The sequence below is a fragment of the Cheilinus undulatus genome, linkage group 23 (assembly GCF_018320785.1).
Source record: "Cheilinus undulatus linkage group 23, ASM1832078v1, whole genome shotgun sequence".
NCBI classification, from domain to species: domain Eukaryota; kingdom Metazoa; phylum Chordata; class Actinopteri; order Labriformes; family Labridae; genus Cheilinus; species Cheilinus undulatus.
The window spans coordinates 26242026-26266504 of NC_054887.1; the positions used below are offsets into that span (position 1 = coordinate 26242026).

The 24479-nt window shown below is 37.9% G+C and overlaps 2 protein-coding genes across 2 annotated transcripts in view; one reads left to right on the top strand and one right to left on the bottom strand.

The window, feature by feature from the left end:
• lin7a (lin-7 homolog A (C. elegans)) overlaps positions 1-5862 on the top strand; it is a 76875-nt gene extending 71013 nt beyond the window's left edge. Inside the window, exon 6 of the mRNA XM_041780679.1 lies at positions 1951-5862. The gene's annotated coding sequence lies outside the window, so the exon portion shown is untranslated. The remainder of the gene's footprint in view (positions 1-1950) is intronic.
• An 11250-nt stretch (positions 5863-17112) lies between these two features.
• On the bottom strand, positions 17113-20698 carry myf5 (myogenic factor 5). The gene is made up of 3 exons (XM_041781006.1): positions 20223-20698; positions 19252-19324; positions 17113-17380 (listed from the first exon to the last, which is right to left on the bottom strand). The coding sequence occupies exons 1-3, from the start codon at positions 20673-20675 to the stop codon at positions 17181-17183; spliced, it is 726 nt and encodes a 241-aa protein (XP_041636940.1). The 5' UTR covers positions 20676-20698; the 3' UTR covers positions 17113-17180.
• Between the last annotated feature and the right edge of the window lie 3781 nt (positions 20699-24479).

Consider the following 24479-nt stretch of genomic DNA (forward strand, 5'->3'; position numbering starts at 1 on the left):
TATTTATGAAATAAGATTATAAATTGCATGCTGTTTGCTTTGGTATTAAAATCAGAAATTCTCACAAACAACCTCCTCTGATATTTAGTGTCTTCTGTCCAAAGACTTTATTCTCTTCTAATGCTGGCAGTTTTAAAGTAAAAATTCTGCTAAGACCACACAGGATTTTACACCCAGTAAATACAAATTAAATTACGAGTCTCCCTAAATCCCTCCAGGCTTTTCCAGGAATTTACACCGTCCATTTCCTACCTTCAAATTCAATCCTCTCCAGCCAGGTGAGGGCTGGAGCAGAGTCCAACTTCAGCCATTGGATAGTCTCCTTGTAATGACATCTAATGTCACATCGAGTTTCACTTTAGGCCTTTTTGTGATTCTCAGATCAAAGTGTTTGTCATATTTTTTGATAAGGAATAACTAAATACCTACCTGTATTAGCCTTTTTATTTGTTTTGTAGCATGATGGTATAAAACCGAGGTCAGATCATGCAATCTTTCTAACCTCATGCAATGGTCACTGTGTCAGATTAGGGGATTAAAGAATCCTAAAATAGCGCCATGACTTTGCCAGCGGACATGACTTTTTGTGCCTTTATTGATAGAGTAGGACAGTGGATGTAACCGGAAACAGGGACGAGAGACACGCAGGAAAGGGCCACAGGCCAGACTCAAACCCCGGGCTATCCGCGTACATAGGGGGCACCTTAAACCACTAGGCCATCTACGCCCCAGGGAAAAAGTTTTTAAAAACTTACGGAGACAGAGCACCAGGCAGAAATTTAAGAAAGGTTCTGTCTGTAGCCTGTCAAATAGTGCTCAAGTTTGGTCTATTTACACAAACCCCTCTGGTTTGATTCAGTACAGTTTTGTCATGGTTTAGCACATTAAACTGTGATCTTACCCACGTTTCCTCAGCTGATGAGCTGCTGCAGCAAGTCTTGTTCATTGTGATGAAAAATCTGCCTCTTTTAAGCTCAGCTCAGTGGAGTTGGTTATTTGGTTCCTAAACGACTCTCTTTTATATAGAAGCTTGGCTTTTTAAATGTGGATTAAGTGATGACAAAAGAAGGAAAGGAAACTGGTGCTCAAACTGAAGCTAGCTACAGTGGCTAACATTAGAGAGCCATATTGAAGCACCGGCGTGTTCATTTCTCAGTTGCTCATCCCACAAGGCTTATTCGGCTCATAGTGCATCACCATTTTATTAAAAGCATGTTTGTGACAAAATAAGAAACTTTTTATATGTGAAAGGGGCTCAGCTAGCCTCTTAGCTCAGCCCAAGACTCCTCTAGACTCTTGTCTTCCTTTGTCTAGATGATGCCAGTCACTAGAAGTCTTCAGGACTATCTTGGCCTCCCGAGCAAATCTTCAGGACTGAGTAAATTGTGATTTTGATTGCTTCCACCAGGTACATTAGTTAAACTGTGGAAAAAAGGACTTTTTTACAAAGTGTAGGGATTGTACTCAACGTATGTAGAAATTTTCTGATGTTAACTGCAGTGTTGAGGTCCATTTAGAGCTGCAAAGTACTAACTTTTTTGTTCCCATTCATTCCTTATGGCTGTCCCCCACTTCCTGACTCCCAACAGACATTAAAGATCATGTGATCACAAACAGCTTATATGCAGAGTGCTCTGTGTTCTCTTTGGACATCACAGGGGCAGAAAGAATAATGATTGTCATTTACTCGCACCACACAGGATAAAACAATGGCTTTTCTGAGCTGACCAGTCTTGAAACCATATGTACATTTGCTTTAGATGTGCTTATAACATGTACACCAACCTTGGCATGAAAGAGCCAAAACGGAAATCAAAGGATATAAACAGCTGGTAAAATCCTCTTACATTTCAGAGGTGGCTTGACAGCACTAAAAAGGAAACATCTGAACCGTCAGCCCTCTCTGAAGCATTGCTCTCAGTATTTTTCTCTTGTTTTTGTGATCTGCAGGATGTTCCAAAAGAAGAAGAAGTGAAGAAGAGAGAGAGAGACAGGTGGATCTCAAAGACCATCTACGTGTGCTGAGGATCCCCAAAGGAATCTTTTTCTCTCCGTTGTGGAGGATAAACCAACAAGTAGAAGACTCTTTGACTCACTTTCTCCCTTCCAGTGTACCACCGATTACTGAGCAAAAACAGAGAGCCGTTTGTCGCCAAACTGGTGCTTTGAAGAACAAGATCGAGGGAGTTAAGCACTGAAAGCCGCCCGTTTTAACTTCCCTTTTATAAGTTGTTCTCCTGGTTGTGACTCTGACTGAAACCCCTCTTTTCTTGTGTTTGTTGTTTTTGTTTACAGGTCCATTTTTGATTGCCATTCTTTGCCATAGATATCATTTGTACAGTGGTGTTTCTATTGACCCCTCAACTGGTGCTTGTGTCTCCGTATGAATGACCATTTGTTTCTTTTTTGTGCGTCCTGTTTTTGGATAAACGTGAACTCTTTTTTACCTTCTATATTGTAGCAGGAGAGATTTTGTATCTTGTAGGTTTAGCAATAACACACAATGTTCCGTTTTTACATTTCATCCGACAAATTCATGATCAGATACGTGCTTCTAGACAGTTTATTATGGCATCAAATGTAAATCGCTGTAAGCAAAATGGGTCTTATGTACTGTAAGGCAGCTTCTGTGTCCAAATCTGTGCCATTTAAAGAGATTATTGATTTACAGGTGGCACCAACAATTAATGTGCAATAACTGCAATTATTTACAGATGTTTTAAGCTAATCCCAGCAGAGATTTATTTAGAAGATATATCTTAACGAGAGATTTAACAAACAGAATGTCACAGGAGGGTGTACCATGAAGTGAGATAGGTCTGTTTAGCCTAAAGTCTGAGTTTCTTGTATCACAAAGCTGGCTTTCTTTTAACCTCAGTTTTGTTCAGAGTTGACATTGGTTGTAAATCGTCAGAATTTTTATCTATTATTCCAAGGAAATGATCTTGGCCACCATTATAAATCTTCATTTCAGAGGAGTGGTTCTAGCCACAGGATTCACCGGCCTCTTCCTTAATGAGAAATCATGACCCAGATTTTCAACCACTAAATGATTTTAATGGAAGATGATGCAGTTTAGACCAAAAGCATGGCAAAGACAGATTGAGAAGCTTTGTTCTTAACATGTGAGTTGTGATGGTCAACACAGCACACCCCACACTAACAGATTCATTCACCAACAACCAGAGTCTCCACTCTCAAAACTCAAAATCTAACTGTCTGACGTGACTTCAGAGGAAACAAGCTGAATGTGGCTATCTTAGCTACCTGTTACATCCACATGTCCACATTTAAATGTCTTTCTTTATTGGCAGGTATTAGTTTCCACCTCTTGTTGTTATTTATAACTGGCAGTGTGGATGTTCTGGGATCACATTGCCCTTCCACGAGCCATCATGGAAAGCATCAAGCAGAAACGGCACACGTCCCAGGCTTTCCTGCGCCTACAAGGAAAGCCGGAGGGAAAGAGAGAAGCAGCAAAAACCCAGAGCAGAGCGGGCATCAGTGACGACAGAATGGCACTGATTGAGTCAGAAGCATAATAAAGGAGCAGCTGAGGTGGAGGAGGGTGAGGGAGCAGTAATAGGCCCCCAGAGCAAAGCAGGTATCAGTGACAACAGGACACTGATCACAGGACACTGTCACTGGCTAAGAGGCTAAATGAAGGAGGAGCTGGGGTGGTGGAGGGCTGTAAAAGCACTTGCAGGGGCCCAGCAAATCATAGCCAGGCTAGAACAGCTTAAATATGGCAGCATGAGTGCAAATAGCTAATCAGCTGGCCATCAGCTGATTAGGGTTGTGTAAGATTAGCTGATCTCGGTTATACGGCAGTGCTGGACCCTGGCCTGCCTGAACTAATGCTATACGCTCATATTGACCTAACTCCTCTCCTTGTCAGTTTGATTGTTGTATGTTTTACAGCATTGGTTCCCAACCTTGGCTTCAAAGATCTCAGCGTGGGGGGTTCTGCTCTGCCATTGTCAAAATAAGATGTGCGTGTATCTTTTTAAAACCATGATTAGAAACACTATGCACAACCATGGAACAATAAAAAGGAGCAGTTGATTTGAGAAAAAAAAAGTGAGCTCAAAATTTTGAGATTACAATGTTGTTTATTTTCAAGATAGTAAACCCATAATTTCAAAGTTTAAAAATTTTCAATTTTTTAGGTGCTTGGCCCTTTTTTGTCACTCTTCATCCTATCTAAATAAAGGCAAACAAAGCCAAATTAATATTTTTTTTTAAACTTGTGAATGTTGACATTATAAACACAAAATTTCAAGTTTATAAAGCCATAAATTCATGACATTGTAAAGCCAAAAACATACAAGAAACCAATTTTTCCTGTTTTCGTATTGAGGAGCTAGGGTGGAGGAGGGTTACAAGTATAGTTATTTGTTGCCTTGACTTGTTCCAACTGCTAAGTTCCTGCAGTTTTCCTCAGAAGAGTCCCATGATGTTGCTGTGACGTGTCTTATCAGCCGATCTTATGTAGGTTTTGTTAACAGAGAAAGTTCATAACCCGCTTTGTGATACCCATTATCTCTAACTTGAGCTTTAGCCTTTATCGATCCCACTTACCCCACCAAAAAAAAATCTGGTTATTTTGAGCTAACTTCATGGTACACCCCCTAGTTTTGTTCAGAACTGAATTTAACCCAAATATACCAGATTTATCTATTTTAAAGTTTATAATATCAGAGTTTAACACAGTTCTATCGTTCCTTTTAAATATTATGTATTCTTTAATTATTATTTGTCATGTATTCATTGTACCACAGCTGCTTTCGAGCACATATAGATGTATTCCTTTGCATTTCTGTTTTGACAATCTGTACCTGATGAGAAATCTGCTTTTGTTTCTTTATCTCCCAGTAGCAGAGTTCAAGTTTTAATCCGCCTGGATAGTGTTTACTTCTCTAATGCCTCCATTTTTGGTGCTAAGCGCTCCTTTTATTTTGTTTTGTTTGCACTACACTTCCCAGAGATCACTCCTGTTGGATCTTTGTTGTTGCGTTTTCTGTACTTTATCTTTTGTTTTAGGTGGCGCTCTTTTGTTTTTTTTGTTCAACCATGCAGGCTTTATTATGGCAGCTAACAAGGACAAATGATCGGGAGTGGGCTGAAGGACTTGCATTAAAAAAATTGAGCAGCATTTTTAAAAATGGTGCAAACATACGTATTTGAAAACGTACTGCAAATCTTTCATCTTTTTGCAGCATTTATTATGAAGTCATTTCAGCTATTGCCAGTCACTTGTCCTTGTCAGCTGCCATACTTTACAGCTATGATTATTTCTTCTATTTATTTCAGACAAATGAAAACATAAAATGCATCACTTCCTGTATGCTAAAGGAGTCCATCCATGCGCTGCATGTCAAGAATGAAAAGCTGTCATGAAGTTATAGATTTGCATTTTCATGAGGATGTTGCTAATTATTTCTTTAACATTGCATCATGGATATATTGCTGAAAATGAAGAATTTTCCTGATCTATATGACATCTAATTGCACAAGACCAGCAGGGCAGTGTTCTCTTACATGCATAAAACATGCCGCATTGAAAATTTTCCTAAATGACCTGTTAGCACTGAGGTCAAATGGTATTGTATCACCTCAGAGCTCAGGTTACACTGGATATTTCAAATGTTTTGACCCTTGCTACACTTCAAGCAGAACATCTCAATACAACAGATCCTTTTTGTATCTTTAAATCACAGGTAATCTTTCTTAATTGACATTTTTGAAGCTGATGGTCCTGTAATTACCGTGAAGATTTAAAAAAGAAGACAAACTGTTGATATGCAATTGTTATACATACTATATTTGTATAAATAAATCTATGTGCTTGTGTACAGTGAATGCTTTGTGGACCTTTCTTTCACATTTCACAAATACATTTGTAAAGTCTTTTTGTTTGTTCTTGAGAACAGATGTTGAGGAAATGCGGGAAGAATCGGTGGGCGTTTGTTGCTAGAGTGAAATTAAAAGTAGTTTAAGAGCACTTGGTTGTAAGAAAACAGTTTATGTAAAGGATGAAAGGGGAAAAACACACTTTAAAAGTGCAATTGATTGTTCACATTTTTTTAGTTTTCCATTTTAACTTGAACATTTTGGATAATCTCTGGTGATCATAAAAAAATAAAATATGAGGTCTGAGTAGGGATAAAGGTATAAGCTAGCTGGAGATGGGAATCACAGCAACAGCAAGTCTGTTTTAAAGTAGGGACAGGAGTGTATTATCAAGCTAGCTACAGGGTGGTACACGTTAGGCTAGCTATGAGTAAGTAAATATTAAGCTAGCTAGATAAATGTTAAACTAGCTACAGGTAGGTATATAATGCTAGCTATAGCTTTTCAGCTACAAAAGATAGCTATAGCTAATTAAGAAAACAGCCAGAAGCTAACAGCAAGTATTAAGGTGGGTACAAGAGTATTTTATTAAACTAGCTACAGGTAGGTATACTCAACAAGCTGGCTACAGGTAGATAGATACATGTTAAACTATCCACAGGTAGGTATAATATACTAGTTTTAGTTTTTCAGCTATAAAATGCTAGCTATAGCTAGTTAAGAAAACAGGTAGTTGCTAACGGCAAGTAGGTATTGGGACAATATTATTTCTTAAATTAGCAACAGGTAGGTTTATATCAAGCTAGCCACATGTGGATATATATCAAGTAAGCAACAGGGAGCCAGCAACAGATAGGAATGAATGAAGCTAGCTACAAGTAGGTATATATCAGGCTAGGTACAGGTAGGTGTATATCAACCTAACTTCAGGTTGGCATAATCAAGCCAGCCATGTAGTTTAATGTTAAGCTAGCTACTGACGGGTATATGTTAAGCTAGCCACAGGTACGTTTATATAAAGCTAGCAAAGGGTAGGTATATTATGCTAACTATAGCAAACTTTTTTTTTTTTTTTTTTTTTTTTTTTAGCTAAAATGCTTTCTTGTAGGCAAGTTTAACATTACTACAGACTGGCAGGTATAAGATAAAGAAAACAGCATTCGCTGCAACAAATGTAATAGTATCATTCATGATGATAATCTGGTTTAATTCTTAGGAGGTAGCTCTGGGATTACAGGTTCAAGCCAAATAGTAATTAATGTCATAAACGTGCTGTAGGTTGCTATAAGCTAGCCACATGTAGACATGCATTAAGCTAGCAACAGTTGGGTATATAATACACTAGCTACAGTTTTTCAGCCCAAATGCAAGCAATAGGTAGGCAGTTGTAGTATAAGTTGTGTAAAGCTAGCTATAGGTGGTGGTGAATTAACGGTGTTTAAGACCTAGCTATTGGTTTGCAGGTTTTACACTATCTGTCAGTATGAATAAAGGTATTCAGATAGCCGTAAAGGTATAAGCTAGCTTTAGTAGTTATACATTAAGCTAGCACCAGGTAGGTATACTGTATATTACACTAGCCATGACCAGCATTAAAGCAGCAATCACCAGCATTTTACCAGCATCGTCAAACCTCAAACCAACAATGACCAGCATACAGCTACTGTTGTTTTAATGGCCGTGCAGGTATATTATAACATGTAGAATTGGTCTAAATGAAGAACAGCCTGCTGGAGATTATGTCTTAATTGATCTGAGAGGCAAAGCGATGAAACTGATGTAGTGAAATGTCTCTCTGAAGGCTTATCCATGCCATACAGAAAGTCACTGCCCTTTTGATAGACCATACAAAGAGCAGAGTCACAAAGAGACTCTTGTAAGTGGAGTTTATTTAACAAAAACAGTGGAAGCACCAAGCAGTGATGTTCCTTTAAGATATGAACACTGTTTTAAACAATAAAGTCCTTGTCAGAGCTGTTCTCCACTTAACTCTGAATAGAAATAAAGAAAACTTTAAGTGTCAAAAGTCTCAGCGCAGGTGATGGGTGACAAATCCTCCACCTGTCTGCAGCTTTAAATTAGTCGTCTGGATGTGACACCCTCTCAGGAGGTTAAATAGTAAGCCAACCATGCTGTTAATAAAGTGTTAGTCTTAAAGGATCCCAGAAGGTCTAGGTCTGATATACTGATGTTGAAAGAGATGATTTAAATACAGAGCATGCTATGTATTCTCCAATTAACACATTCTGTTGCTGAAGGTGTGAAAGCATGTTCTCATCCTCGGCCCTGAAATAGCAATGTGTGTTAAAACCCTCCAGTTTACACGCCTTTGAAAGTGATATCACTTCTACCACTCATAACTTCATACAAGCTGTCATTTCCTGAATATATAGCTGTCTAATCCCGTAGCAAATCTTAATTAAACTCGAAAGGCTCTGGGACTCCAGCTAACCATGGTGAGAGCCATTATCCATGAATGGAGAAAACTTGTAACAGTGGTAAACCTTCCCGGGAGTGGGCAGCACATGTAAATATCTCCCAGACGTGCAGATGTGACACATTTTTAAGAAGATGTTATTGTTAATTATATATTACTTTATCGTATATCTTGGGTTGTTTTGTTTGTTTTGTGTCTTTTCTTTTTTTGTATTTTTATGGGAGTTTTTGGGCATTTGATTAAAATTTTGGGTCAGAAATTTCCTTCAAAATTTTAAGAAATTTGGAGAGATTTTGGGGGGAATTTATTTGGAAATGTTATAATAATTATAATAGTTTTCCATGGAATTTTGGGGGGATTTATTTGTATTTTTTATGAATTTGATAAGAAATTTTGAGAGAAATTTCTTTGAAAATTTTATTGAATTTGCATGGATTTTTTTAAAATTATTTTATTTTATGTTAATCTTTCTCCAGAAAAGCTAACAGAAACATCTGGGGGATATTTTCATACATTTAAAGATTTTGCTTGGATTGTCTGGAGAATTTACTTTGAAATATTGAGGAATTTTCTTGACATTTTTTTTTGTAAATATTTTATTGTTAACTAGGCTATGTACTATTGTACAGTAAATATTGTTTTTTTGTTTGTTTGTTTTGTGTTATTTCTTTTTTTTGGTATTTTAATGGTAATTTTAGGAATTTTTGTGAGTTTTTTGAAATTTAATTAAAATTTTGGGTCAGAAATTTCCTTCAAAAGTTTAAGGAATTTGTTTAGATTTTGGGGGAATTTATTTGGAAATTTTATAATAATTGTGATAGTTTTCTGTGGAATTTTGAGGGGATTTATTTGTATTTTTTGTGAAATTGATAAGAAATTTTGAAAGGAATTTCTTTGAAAATTTTCTTGAATTTGCATGGATTTTTAATTTAGTTTAATTTTAAACTTTCTCCTTAAAAGCTAATGGAAACATTTGGGGGATATTTACACAACACTTTGTAGTGTTTTGTTTCTCACAGGATTTTTTATTTTCACCGAAAATTTTTTGGTAACGTCTTAGAAATTTTAGAAAATTCAGTGTTTTTATGCTTTGGGAATCTCTCATTATTTTGAAGGGAATTTTCCAGGATATCCAGAACATTTGAAGGAAATTTAGTTGATGCCTGGCCTTAGAAAGTTCTAATGGTCCATTATCAGAAAAAAGGACTCACTTTCTTACTGATGGTACTGCCCCCTACTGGCATGAACACTTCTAAAATGCCTAACGATTTAAAATCTATGTTTTTGTTTGTGTGCAGTAAGATAAGCTTGTTGGCATCATATGTGGACATATTTTTGGGGTGAAAACCACTTCCTGTTGAACGAAAAGACTAAGGTTTTATACTTATCAGGTCCTGCTTAACCCAAATAAGTGGGAGAAAATAAAAATGCATTCCAAACTAAAGCTCAGGTCTCAGGAGGATAAACACATGCATTCTAATAGGGCTGTGCAAACCAAGGTGAATGACTGTCTTGTATTTACCTATAAAAAGGAACTGTATTTTAATATATTTCAAACTCACGCTTTAATCTTCCTTGTGTGGCTGTTTTATAACATTATGGTGTTTAAATTTTACTGATCTATAACCAGTCGTGTATTAATGCTCCTCATGTCTCTGTGAAAGGTTTAAAGGATGTACCCCCTAAAGGAAAGCTTCATAAAATTACAATAAAGTGTAGAAAGCTGCAGCACAGTATTGTTTATGTACTATACAGCAGTCATAAAAGCTGAAAACATTCTGAGGATTACTCTCAGTTCAGGCTTTGTCGTATTATTATTTTTTTTTTCCTCCTTCGCAGCTCCTCAGTTGGAAAAACTGCACATGATGACGGCTATTGCTGGAGGGCAGATTTAACTCTCCATAGACCCCATTTAAAGATTCATTTGAACATCAGTGCTGCACTGAAATGTGAGAAAATGTATTCCAGAGACACTCTGATGGGCTAATTTCTTAAAGAGCATAAATAGTTCCCCTGGGTTTACACCTGCTCATTTGTATTGATCATTAAAAGCTGAGCACAGATGCTAAATAAATGATGACACGTGTTGGAGAGGAGAAACAGCACCCTCTTGTGGTGCAGTGTTCCTGCCTTTGGGCAGTGCTACATTAGGGCTCATTCCTAAACATAACCATTCTTTTAAGAGTCAGATTGAATTTATAGTGGAATAGAAAATAAAGAGAGTTATATTTTATTAAAAGATGCCCCTGTATGTGTTTAGTTTTTGCTGTTTTTATGCCAAACTTCAACGACCTTGATGTGAACTTGTAGTTTTGTGTTGACGCTCCAGGCTTGGTGAGTGAGCCGTTCATGAATCACAGTGCAGAAGTACAGCCATGAAAGATGACATCAGTGACATTCAGAGAGTCGGACTCAGCCGAGGAGTTTAGTGAAACACAAGCCGACGCTGGTATGCTCACAATGTTTCACAGTGTTGTAGTATGGAGACACAGCGGCTGAGGAGCTGTCTGTAAACGGTGTTAATACTCTGAATGGCTCTACAGCTGTGCAATAAGGCAGCGCTGATGCTGAGACAAACAGTATGTGTTATTTTGAATAAAATACAATTTACTCCTATAAAAATGTCTTTAAATTTTGAGTATATTTATCAGTTTGGCTACTTTGGACCTTTACTCCTCACTTACGTTGAAAGAACTTCAAAAACAGAGCATGTATAACCCCATTTCCAAATAAAGTTGGGACACTGATTAAAACAAATAAAGAGAGAAACAGTCATTTGCAAGTTCCATAAACCCTTTTTTAATTCACAATAGAATATAAAAATCTCAGCAACAAATCTCAAAAAAGTAGGGACGGGGCCACATTTACCATTGTATCCCCTTTTCCTACAACAGTCTGGGGAGTGAGGGGACCGGTTCCTGGAGTTTGGGGCAGTACCATTCTTGTCTGATGTAGGATTCTGGCTGCTCAACAGTCCTGGGTCTTCTGTGAAGCCATGCTGTTGTGATGGATGTGGTATGTGGTTAAGCATTGTCCTGCTGAAATATGCAAGGCCCTCCTTGAAGGGACGTTATCTGGATTGGAGGATATGTTGCTCTAAAACCCTCTATCTACTTTTCAGCATCGACAGTGTCTCTCCAGATGTGTAAGCAGCCCACCCCATAGGCACTAATTTAACCCCATATCGTCAGAGATGCAGGACAGTGCACTGATAACAAGCTGGATGGTCTGTCTCCACTTTTGTCCCAAATAAAATTTAAATTTTTGATTCATCTGACCACAGAACAGTTTTCCATTTCGCCTCAGTCCATTTTAAATGAGCTTTGGCCCCGAGAAGATGGTGGCATTTCTGGATCGTGTTCACATAAGGTTTCATGTTTGCATGATACAGATCATTTGTGGATGGCATGACCAAATATGCTGACTGACACTGATTTTTGAGTCCATGCAGTGATTTTCAGTACAGAATTATGCCTGTTTTTAATGCAGTGCAGCCTAGGGCCCCTTCTACCTGTATCTAACAACTAAGACCCTCAGAAAGCCACTTGGAAAAATCCATCCATTCAATTTCTATATCACTTATCCCATTCAGGGTCGCAGGGGGGGCTGGAGCCTATCCCAGCTATCACTGGGCAAGAGGCAGGGTACACCCTGGACTGGTCGCCAGTCAATCGCAGGGCTGACACAAACCAGGCACGCTCACATTCACACCTACAGCCAAGTTAGAGTCACCAGTTAACCTAATGAGCACGTTTTTGGTGGTGGGAGGAAGCCAAAGTACCCAGAGAGAACCCACGCATGCACGGGGAGAATGTGCAGACTCCACACAGAAAGACCCTGAACCAGGGACCTTCCTGCTGTCAGGTAACAGCGCTAACCCCTGCACCATGCAGCCCATGTGGAAAAATTACAATTTAAATGGTTTTCATTGACAAAATCCCAACATATTGTGCCTACATACACTTGTTCTAACTATCCATTGTTATGGTGGTGTATTTGGGCCCCTCTATAAAAAAGAGGCTCTGTTATTTTTCAAGAAAAATATGTGAAATACTCAAGTTTAAAAAGTTGTTACTTTAATAGAAAAAAATACTTTATAAGTCATAAATGTATGTGAACCAAAATTTTGATTTTTTCAAAAATCTAACCACTGTGGTTGATTTGGTTTCCCTGACTGTTTTGACTTTACACTGTTGTAGCTTCATTTTGAAAACTTGAATTTTTTGAGTCTCTAATGTCAAAATTTAAGTCTTTTTAGACCAAGAAAGTTACATTTTTTTTCTCATAAATTAATGACTTTTAAACTCTGTAATTCTTCGACTGTTATCTTCTAAATATACAACTTTATAATCCTAAATATATTTACCCCTCCACCTCAAAAAAATGATTTTGCTAAAAAAAAATTAACTTTTTTTCTTTCTTTTTTTTTTTTTTAAAATCTTTTAAGTTGCCCTTATTGTCAGAAGTTCAGGCAGGCAATATCCAAAAACAAAAGGAGAAGGACCCAAAATGCATGATGAAACAAAAGACTGATTTAATGAAACCAAACAAACAAAAGAACTTACTTACAACTAAAACTCTAGGAATCAAAACTCAAAGTCCAAAAACCAAAGCAAAATCCTCTAGGAGCACGAGGAGAAAATACTGGGAGCAGCAACAGGGAAGACATCTGACGAACTGACACAGACACAGAGAGACACAGAGCTTAAATACACAGGGAGTGATCAACAATGGAGGACAGGTGTGGACAATCAGACACAGGTGAAACTGGTGAAGGTAATCAACGAGGAGGGAAACTGAAGCAGGAAGCAAAACTGAAATCACACACAAGGGAAGGCAACTACAAAATAAAACAGGAAACATGGAGCATAACACAAGAAGCAGACAAAGACTCAAAACTGGACACAAGAGGCTAAACTACAGAAACACTGAAAACACAGGAGAATACAGAGAGCCAAACACAAGGAGGGAAACTCAAACACAGGGAGGAAAACTGAACATGAAACACAAGGAGTGAAACTAGACAAGAAATACAAGGAGTAACTAAACATAAAACACAGGGAAAAACACTAGAAATAAGAACAGAGATCATGACACTTATAAGCCATCATATATTATGTACTAATCATGACATTGCTATTGGTCACCCTGTACATATATCAGTGGGTTTTAACAAATTTTAAAGCAATAAAGTGTCAAAAACGTGCTGATTTTGACCTTTCAGTGTTGAATTAATTGAAAGATGCTACTTTTTAAAATTCTCTAAAAAGTGGATCTACAAGGTTTGGCCTGATATGTACATGTTTGTTTGACAACATCAGAGCAGACAGGGCCACGTGCCCCTCCTGAGATCTTTAACGCCCCCCCAGGGGTCCCCCAACCCCAGGTTAGATAATATTTAGTACTGTAGATGGTATGTTCCACTTCTGACTGACTCTTTATAGTCATGTTTCTGACCTGTTGCCTATTTGCCTAATTAGTTGCAAAATACCACTTACTTTTCCAGCCTTCTGTTGCCCTGTCCCTACTTTTCTGACATGTGTTTGTTTGTCATGAAATGGTAAAATGTCTCAGTTCTTACATCTAATATGTTGTTTTGGTTTTAATCAAATATGGGTTTGTGTGATTTGCAAACCATTGCGTTCTGTTTTTGTTTACATTTTACACCGTGCCCCAGCTTTTTTGAAATTATTTTTAGCAGCGATAAAAAACATTTTTGATGAAAGATTTTCTCTTCATGCTGCAGTTCTTACCTAAGTATCTAATAACCTCCTTCGTCCTTTCGCTCCAGGAATAGCGACAGTAAAATGAGTTTTACAGGAAATATTAAGGCTCATAATAACGCTCCAGCCCAGAGGATAATGATGATATATTTAGACACCATATTAAGGCTTTATATAAGAAAGGAACAAAGAAAGAACACCTGAGTTGAATATTTTTTTCTTCAGTGGTAATTAAATGAAGATTTTGCACAGAAAAAGCAAACACAATGTTAAAAACAGCAGTGAGGAGCATTAGCACACAGTCATAAATGTAATGTTGTGATTTCAGAGAAACTTGTGTGTCAGACGAACCCGGCTGACCTCCAGCTGATCAAAGCTGCAGTATAACACACATGTAAGCCCCCTCCCCCCTGCCCCTCGCCCATGGAGCTCAAATTAGAGGCCATTTGTTCTGCACTCTGGTGTTGATGGTGTAATCTAAGGTGTTAATGATGACTCACATTTGGAAGAGAAGAACAAACAGGTACGCGCTGCTAACAGCAGCTTTAGAAACACAAAGAGACACTAAAGTGTCAGCAAGTGTGACTTTTTTATTCCATGATTCTCTACTGAAGAGGTATTTTTGGATTTTACTGATTTTTTATTTTTTTTATTTTTTGCAATGCAGCAGAGAAACATTCGTTTCCAAGAGATGAAATCCTGCTCTCACTGCTGTAGCGACTTATAGCCGCGTCTACATGAGTGATTACAGCAGCGTCAGATGATTAATAGTATCAGCTGACCTCTATAAGGTTTCTAAATGTGAGCTCCACACCTTGTTAGCTGCAGACAGTCTGCACTCTCCTGTATCAACCCACCCCCACCCCCCTCACCCCCCCCAGTGTGGGACGCTGTTGTCACATAATAAATTACTCGCCCTTTAATTGTGATAAAAATGTCCTTTTTAGGGCTCATTATCATGCAAATGCAAGAGATTCTGCTACCTTTAATGATGAATTAAGCTCTTATTTATCAAGAAGGTGATATTCAAACCCCCTAAAGTATAATACCTTTGTGTTACAATTATGCCAGCAAGTCTCAACTAGACATTATGAGTCACTGCATGCAAGGCAGCCCGTGGGGGGGGGGGCTTTCTGGAGCCAGGTTTTATTTTAAACTTGAATAATGACCAGTCTTATCAAAGAAACAACAAAAAAGACATTTATTCATGCTGTAGTACAATAAAGCATTCTTTAAAATGTTTGTAATACAAAGTGAATGGGCACTGACTAAACCATTGTAAGGTAATGTCAGACTTCACAGCTAGGCCATGATTTGCACAAACATCAGGATGCCAGAGGATAAAGAAGAGAAACTGAAATAACCTTAAGGGGAAATAAAAAGACAAAAATGGTGAAAATTGAAAAAAAAAAAATAGAAAAGCACTCGGAGAACGCAGACCTCCGCAGATGGCCTAGTGGTCTATGGTACTACCCACTTACACAGGTGGCCCAGGTTTGAATCCAGCCTGTGGTCCCTTGCTGCATGTCTCTCCCCAGTCTCGTCCCATTTCCGACTCTATTCAGTGTCCTCTTCAATCGAATGAAGGCACTGAAGAGCCCAAAAATATATCTTAAGAAAACAAAAGGCATTAAAGCGTTTAAAAAGTGGGTAGGGAAAATGGTGAAAAGCGGTTAAAAATGACAAAAATGGTTCAAAGTTTTCAAAAATGGGCAAAAAGTAACAAATACATTACAAGTTGCAAAACTGGCAGTAAAAAAGTAGTGAAAAGTGGTTACACAGTGGCAAAAATGGGATGAAAGTGACAAAAAATGTGTTACAAAAGGCAGAACAAGTCACTTATGGTGGGAAAATTGTGAAAAGCAGATAAAAAGCAAATAAAAAACGGGTTAATAAAGGTGTACCAAGTGGCAAAAAAATAAGTGAAATTGGCAACAATTGGTTACAGACTCAAAAAATGACAAAACTGGCAGAAACAGACGATTTAAAGTAGCTACAGAGTGGCAAAAATTAAATAAAAGTGTCAAATTGGAATAAGAAAAAGGGTAAAAAGTGGTGAAAAAGTGAAAATATGTCAAGAATGGGTTACAGAAAAAGATGGACAGTAATTGGTGTGAAAACGGTGAAAAGCGGATAAAAAAAGTTGGGAAAAAAATGGGTTAAAGGTGCCAAAATGACAAAAAAGAAGTTGGAAATAACAATAGGTTAGAGAATGGCAAAAAAATGATAAAAGTGGCAAACATTGTGTAAAAGGGTTAAAATTTGTAAAAATACATTGAACATTGCAAAAATGGGCGACAAGAAAAAATGGTTGGAAGAGGCCAAAATGGATCAAATGTGAATAAATGGGTGGAAACAGTGATGAAAAGCGATTAAAAATTGGCATGGGTAAGTAATTTTCAGTCTTGAAATAAGGTAACTGTTAGCCAGGGTGCTAGCACCAATGCTACTGATCCAACACATGTGCATTCATATCATCAAAACAGCACAACTGTGACGGGCCCGTCTGGGACTGTCAGGGGCCCGACCAATTCTGTGGCCATGTCTGACTGTACCGGCCCCCGGACAAGACCTTGTTTGTTACATAAAAAAACACTGAAATAGTGTTGAAAATCTGTAGTTTTTGGTTCAATTTTTGGTCTTTTTTTGCAGAAATCAAACTTTATTATGACTTTATGTTGAGTAAAGAAAGTAACCCACAAACCTAGAGAGTGTTTGAGTTCATTTTGTCTCCATTTTTTCTATTTAAACTCATAAATAAACTCATGGGTTTTTTAGTATTTGGTTTATTTCCATGCTGATTGGAGGATTCCAAAGATCATTAAACACAATTAATAAACAGATGACCAAGACGAAGATGAAGATGAAAATGAAGAGGAAGAAAAGGAGGACAAAATTCTGTACAAAACTGAAAGATTTAATGTTCATGACAAGATAACAGCACAAATAAAAGCACTTAAATACACCCTCATGTGTGAATAATGCAGCGTTACATGAACTGTCATAATTAAATATAGTTTATAAAAGCATGTTTAGAATAAGTGAGCATTTACATATTTACAATCTCATGTACAAAATCAGAGCAGCTGGTCCTCAAGCTCAGCCTCCTGGTCTTCATCTCTTCTTGTTCCAGCTGATGTTTCATGGCTGTATATCCAAATTGTCCCTCACAGGACGTGGTAGACGGGCCTGGATCCGGGGCTCTCCGGCGTGCACGGCTGTGAGTCGGAGCTGCCGGGAGAGTAGGTGGACGCCGTGTCTCTCATAGCCATCGGGCCGCAGCTGGACTCAACGGAGGAGAGGCGGTCCACGATGCTGGAGAGGCACTCCAGACTGGAGGCACCAGCTGATTTATCGGTCAAAGAGTCTAAAAACCAAAGAAGAAGAAATATCAGAATTAGCAAGGGTTAAAGCAAGGATTAAAAAATGTGGCCAAAAAACAACTAAAATGGTGATTTCTGAAGTTTTAAAGGATTTTATAACAGTTTAGTTAGAATAAATAAGGTTAGAAATTAGGGAAAATAAACATTGATTGAAATTATCTACTGTAAAAAATAACAATGTAGAGATATATAGAACCCTACAATATATGCCATAAATCAACAATGTTAAAATATTCAGAATCAACCACAGTACACTGTAAAAAATAACACTGTAAAGATATACTTAACCACACAAGATACACTTTAAAAACAATATAGAAATACACAGAATCTCACTATAAACACCTAACCAAACAAAATACACTGTAAAAAATAACACTATAAAGATATACTTAACCCAACCATATACACCATAAAAATAACAATATAGGAATATACTGAAACCATGAAAATTTACCATACATGTAGCACCATAAAGATATAAAGAACCCTTCCACATACACTGTAAAAATAACACTGTAAAAATAACCAGAAGTCTACTATATATGCCATGAAAATACCAATTTAGAAATACTCTGAACTCCCTGAAATTTACCTAAAAATAACTCCTTCAAGCTCTGATGAACTCTACCATGTATACACTGCAAAAATAGCCATGTAGAAATATAGTGAACCAACCCTAGTATATACACTGTAAAAATAACGGTGTAAAGATAAAAATAAACTTCTTATATGTAGCAATATAGAAACAATGTAAAAATATACCAAATCAACTTAGATATAACACCATAAAGATGTACTGAACCCTACTATTTACACTGTAGGAATTACACTGTAGAAACTTTGAGGAACCTTACTTAATATGCCATGAAAATAACAATGTAGAAGTTTACTGTACCAACCAAAATACAGTGTAAAATAATACCATAAAGGTATACTAAATCCTAAAATGTACACTGTAAAAACTATGTAAAAAATAGACCAAATCAACTCTGATATAACACCACAAAGCTATATTGAACTCTACTATTTACACTGTAAAAATACCAATGTAAAAGTATACTGTACCAACAAAAATGCATTGTAAAATAATACCATAAAGATATACTAAACCTTAAAATGTGCACTGTAAAATTAACATTTTAAAAATTAAGGAACCCCACTTTATAAAACATTAAACTAAACACTGTATAAACTTACCAAATTAACTTAAATACACGGTAAAAACAGTCCATCAAGACTTACTGAACCCTACTATTTACACTGTAAAACTTACATATATAAACATAAAATAACAATATAAAATTATACCAAACTCACTTAAATACACTTTCAAAATAACACAATAAAAACACTCTGAAACCAGCTCTTGAAAAATGTGTATACTACAACCCCTACACTGCAGTACAATGTAATTTTTTACAGTGTATGTTGATGGATTCAATATTTATTTTGGAGGGATGTTGCATTTTACAGTGTATGTTGGCAGGGTTCACTGTATTCTATAAAGTGATTACAGTGGTGTAAAGAACACCATATAGATGCACTAAACCCAACGATATACACTGTAAAAAATAACACCACAGAAATACTGATCTATTCTATTTTTCAGTGTGTTTCTACGTTGTCATTTTTACAGCATGTTTTAAGTGTTTAAAGTAAAATGAAATATTAAAGTCAAATATACTTTTTACAGTGTATATTTCCAGGGTTCCTTCTATTTTAGGTGTCTGTTAGTACAATGTAAATAGTAAAGTAAAATAGATTTTTTACAGTGTCCCATCCACTTTTGTAGAGTGTGATGTTTGCAGGAATGCATGTCATGTGCACATCTGTTAGTGTGAAAAGGTCTTACCAGTCTTTGCATATGAATAACTGCTGCTGTAGTTTGCATTCAGCTGTTGCCACACTGGACTGTTGCTGTCCGCCTACAAGGGAAAGAAATCAGATTTAACCTTGACTTCCTGTAAAAGTGCACTGTAAATAAACCGCCAGCATGCAGACATTAACTGAAATGTTTTTATACATTTCTGAAGGAAAGGCAGAAGCAACCCGACGCCCTTCATGAATCTCTCCGCTGACTAATAAATCCTGAATTCCAAAGTTATGGGCCCTTCTTTATTTCACATGCACCTTAAAGCCAGAGTCGTGATATGCGTGCGTATGTGCTCCCCTTCCCCTGCCCGCTCTGCTCCCAGCGTGGCCAATCGATTGTATCAGTGGAAGCAACACCAGTTTGTGCAAGATGACACTTTTCTCCGAGTAAATCTGCAGAAAATCCTGGCAGCGGTTGCAGAACATGCAGGCAGGATGGAATGCAGGAACGCGCCCGGGTTTTCCCTGCCAGGCTTCAGCAAGGTGGATTTAGTGCGGTTTAATAAGAAAGAGGAGGGGAGGGGGGATGTAGAGCGTCCGATGGTGGGAAAGTCATTACTGCATGGAGTGTTATGAGTTCTTTTGTCTTAGCGGATACGCTGTCACCTTCACACGGTTGTCAGAAGCGACTAATTCATCGTGACTGGTAATAAGAAGCAGAGGGCAGGGATGCATGTTAGACTGCAGAGTAGATGTTTGCATTAAAGAATTACAGCAGAGTATGACATGCATGGGGAAGCAGGGTAATTGAGGTCTCCAGGCAAGACAAGCTTATTTGATTAAGAGGTTATTCGACTTGAAACTTAAAAAAGCCCCTATTTTGAGGAGAAGAATGAGAAATCTGAACTGTTTGGAAGGATTCTGATGGCCTTTCTACAAACTGGAGTCCTGTCCTGCATGTAAAGTGCTCTGTGAGGACCCTCATGATGGTGTAGAGGTCAAAGATCTTACCATGCCGTCCGAGCAGTTGGAGAGTGGACTCCCCGGTTCAGAGCTGCTCTCTCCAGGCAGGCCGTAGTAGTTCTCCACCTGCTCTCGCAGCAGATCCTGCAGGCTCTCGATGTACTGGATGGCGTTGCGGAGGATCTCCACCTTTGGGAGTCGCTGGCTTGGGTTGGCCGAGGTGCAGCGCCTCAGAGCTTCGAAAGCGTGGTTCACCTTCTTCAGCCGCCGGCGTTCACGCATCGTAGCGGCCCGTCTCCTGTCCACAAAGTTGGACTTGCGCTTGCAGGCTTTGCAGGCCCACTGGAGGCAGTGGCCCGGCTGGTGAGGGGCTCCCGGGACCCTGACGTGCTCGTCCTCTTCGGAGCCGGCAAGCTCCACGCCGGGGCCGAACTCCAGGCTGTCCGGGGACGAGGCACACGCTCTGTCATAGTAGACCTGTGATGGCGAGAAGACATCCATTGTTGGAGTGGAGGCAGAGATGGAAGAGGAAGGAAGGTTTGAGAGAGAGGAGACCTCTGAGTGATATGAGGGGTCTGTTGCCCCGGGGCCCCCCTTATATGCCCCCAGGCCAGAGCCCAGGGCCCACATTGGCCAGATCTAATTACCATGGCCCATTGGCCCAGCCAGAAGGCAGGCTGGGGTTAGCACAGCTCCCCTCCCTGCCCCATCTCACCCCCCAGTACCCTGCAGAGTTTCCCACATCTGCACTTACTGGTGTTTTCCTACTCATCACCACCATCAACGCCGTCCAACAACCGTCAGCTCCTGCAGGGCCCTGATGAGTGCGATGTTTGGGAATGCTTTTGGGAACATTTGCAGCTTCATCTAACCTTCTTTAAATTCTTCTTTTTACCTCTACTGACCTCAAACATGAAGACTGAATACAAAAAAGAGTGTTTTATTTGATCAAACTGCAGAAAAGTCGAGCCACCACTTGTTTGTCTGTTTTTACTGCAGACCTCAGCGTTGCAGATGCAGCCCAGCTGCAGAGGAAGGTGTAACATTTCAAACCCTGTGAATTCACATTACAGTGGTAAGCCCCCTCTAAACACCCCGGCATCAGCACTGAAGGTGCTGCGAATGAGGGGATCTGTGTTTGCCAGAGCTCATTAAAGCTCTAATTACACAACTTACACCGCTGCACCGCGCTGCCTCCCCGGGCCAAATTTTGACTGTTAAAAGTTATTGACACAAGACGAGTAGTTCAATTCAGCAGAGAACAGATGGTCATCACGGCGCAGGAGGTTCAATTCAAGGGGAAGACGTCAGAGGCTGCAAGAAACAAGGAGTGTGAAGAGTTTAGAGCAGAAATCACAGCCTGGCAAAGTTAAAATAAGGATTTTACAGTGCAGATTGAACCATCATGACTTTTCTTTAACCTTTTACCAATGTTTTTTCTTCCCTTAGTAAAGGCCTTGAACAGCCAATCATAAGGACATTAGAGTTTTAAAGTAAGGAAGCTTATTATATGACAAAAATCACACCTATTTTATTTTAAAGCGTGCAAAGTAGATGAAAAAGAATCAGTGTTTTCCTTTTGTACTTTACATTTTGACTGAATGCTGTGTTTCCACTAACTCTTTAGGATCATTATGGACATTCTTTGTCCAAATTAGTGTTTATTCTATGTTATTTTATGTTATTTCATTTGATTTGATTTTTTTTTATTATTAATTTGTTTAATTTTATTTAATTGTATTTAATTTTATTCATTATTTTGGCTGTGTTGCTGCACTTGCATGACATTTTGTCAAAAGGTTTATTTTCTTAATGGGTCACTGATACACAGTGTTCAAATGTATTGCACTTTAACCCAGTAAAGCCTGAAACTGCAAATAAAAAAACACAAACTTGTATTTTTTTTTGGAACTGAGATGTTTATTCAACCTTCTACCAAAATCAAAAAAAGGAAAAATTGCCATAAAATTTCACTTTTAAGTGTGTGTGTGTTTGTGTGTCACGTTTGATGCATTAGACATTTCTGCCAATTGCTACTCCACTTATGGGTATTTTTAAAATCATTTATCAGATTGTATACAGAGGGGGATTTCACCATCAGGCAATGTAGGCAGTTGCTGGGGCCCTGGACTACTAGGAGCCCCCTGAACACACGACTAACTTAACCCTTTCTCTCCAGCCTGATGCTGGCTGGTTCAAAATTTAACGGGCTAAAATACTTAATAAAAGCCTGAAATATAAGTTATTTTAGTAATTGTTATAGCAGCAGTAAAGCTTAAAATAACAGAATGTAAATATTTGTGTGAATTCTAATTTTTTTTTCAAGTTTTTTATTTGAAAAACACCAAAACAAGTCATTTGGTGTAACTGTTATTTTACTCAATATTTTATAATAGATAGAATACAAATGTATTAACAAATCAAATATGTTGAGAGGTTTTGGTTGGAAAAAAAAGACCCAAAAATTTTTTTTGAAAAAAATGTTAGACATTTCTTACTTTGAGTAAATTGTCATTTGTCATTTAAAAAAAATAAAAATAAAAAAATTCAAGTTTAGTATCACATTGCTCTGATGTCTATATTGGAGTCTCCAAATGGACATTTCTATACTAAAAGAAAAGGTTGTTTTTACACCCCTTTATGAGTAGGACTTTCTTTGATAAATAAAAAATGTTAAAAAGAGGAGGTGGGCTATGGCTGCGGAGGGCCCCATGTCTGGGTTTGCTCAGGGCCCCAAAATTGCAGAATCCGCCACTGATGTACAACAAATTTATTAGACCACCTGTCATACTTGTCTCAGAGACCATCGTGCATCATGGAGTGCTTTAATGTGAGCTTTCCACGTTTTACCCTTTTGAACAGGAATGAGGGATTTCAAACTTTCACCTTTTTATACCCAAGTTTGAGCCGGCTCACTGGGCTTCTCTGAGAAGTCAGAAATGAATCAAGCATAACATTCAACCACTAAAACTCATTTTTCTGTTCAGGAATGCAAGTAAATAACTATAATTTGACATATTAATCAAGAAAAAAGTAATGTGCTTTACTATTTTTTCAGTTTTTTTGTAAATCAGTTAATTTGAAAATTCACGGATAACAATAATAATTATATTTTAGCATTAAAAATATCATTTGGTTTAAGAGCTTCCTCATATTGGTGTATTAACCATTGCAGAAGCATAAAAAATGATGTAATTACCAATGCTGTTAATTTAGGGCAGCTCTGGCATGAACCTTACTTTGGGTGGTGGTCTAATAAATTTGTTAAGCACTGTATATAAAAGGTTTTTAAGGAAATTACTGATCATGTTGATTAGACAGAGGCCTAACAAAATCAGCTTTTGCTTCAGCTTTACAAAACCAGTTTTGATGTTGATATTTGACATATCCAAGACTTTGATTATTATTTTTTAATTCCCCAGTCTCACTGCACATTTTATCTGAAATAACTCATTTATGTTGCTGTTTTTCATGAAGAGATAACATGTTTGTTGGGATTTAAAGGGTTGAATTCCTGAAAAGACGTGAATATTTATTATATTATATATATTTATTATTTATTTATTAATTATTTTGATCAGGATTAAAGCCAACTATGAGATCTCACTCCAAAAAAGTGGGTGAAATCTATAAAATTTTGATGGCAGTTTTAGATGTGAACCTTTTAGTTCTTAATGGGCTTTAAGGAGAGTAAATTTCTAGATATGCTGACTACAATAACAAAATATTGTTACTAATCTACACTCAGGACTCCATCATGACAAAGTGAAAGTAGAATTTTAGATTTTTGTTGGTTTTTTTTTTGGTATGCCTTAAAAAATTAAAAACTTAGCTCCTTTGCAAACACTTGAAATTTCTCTCAGTTTCCTCTCATTTCTTGTGATGGTTGCTGAGATGTTTCTACACATTGAATGGTGTCCACCTGTGCTAAATGAAACTGATTGGACCTGCACAGCTGATAATGCATATCAGAGCAAAAACCAAACCATGAGGTCAAAGAAACTGCCTGCAGAGGTCAGAGGGGGAAAAAGTCCTGCTCCACAGCACAGTGGCCTCCATATTTCTCAAATGGAAGAAGTTTGGCACATCCAGGACTCTTTCAAGAGCTGGTCGCCCGGTCAGACTGAGCGGTTAGGAGGGAATGGCCTTAGCAAGAGAGGTGACCAAGACCCTGATGGACTGAGCTCCAGAGATCCTGGGTGGAGATGGGACAAACCATCTCTGAGCCCTTCACTGATCTGGGCTTTATGGCATTAATGTCTGATCAGTTTAATGGTTCTAGAGGGTTCAGTTTAGCCTCACAAC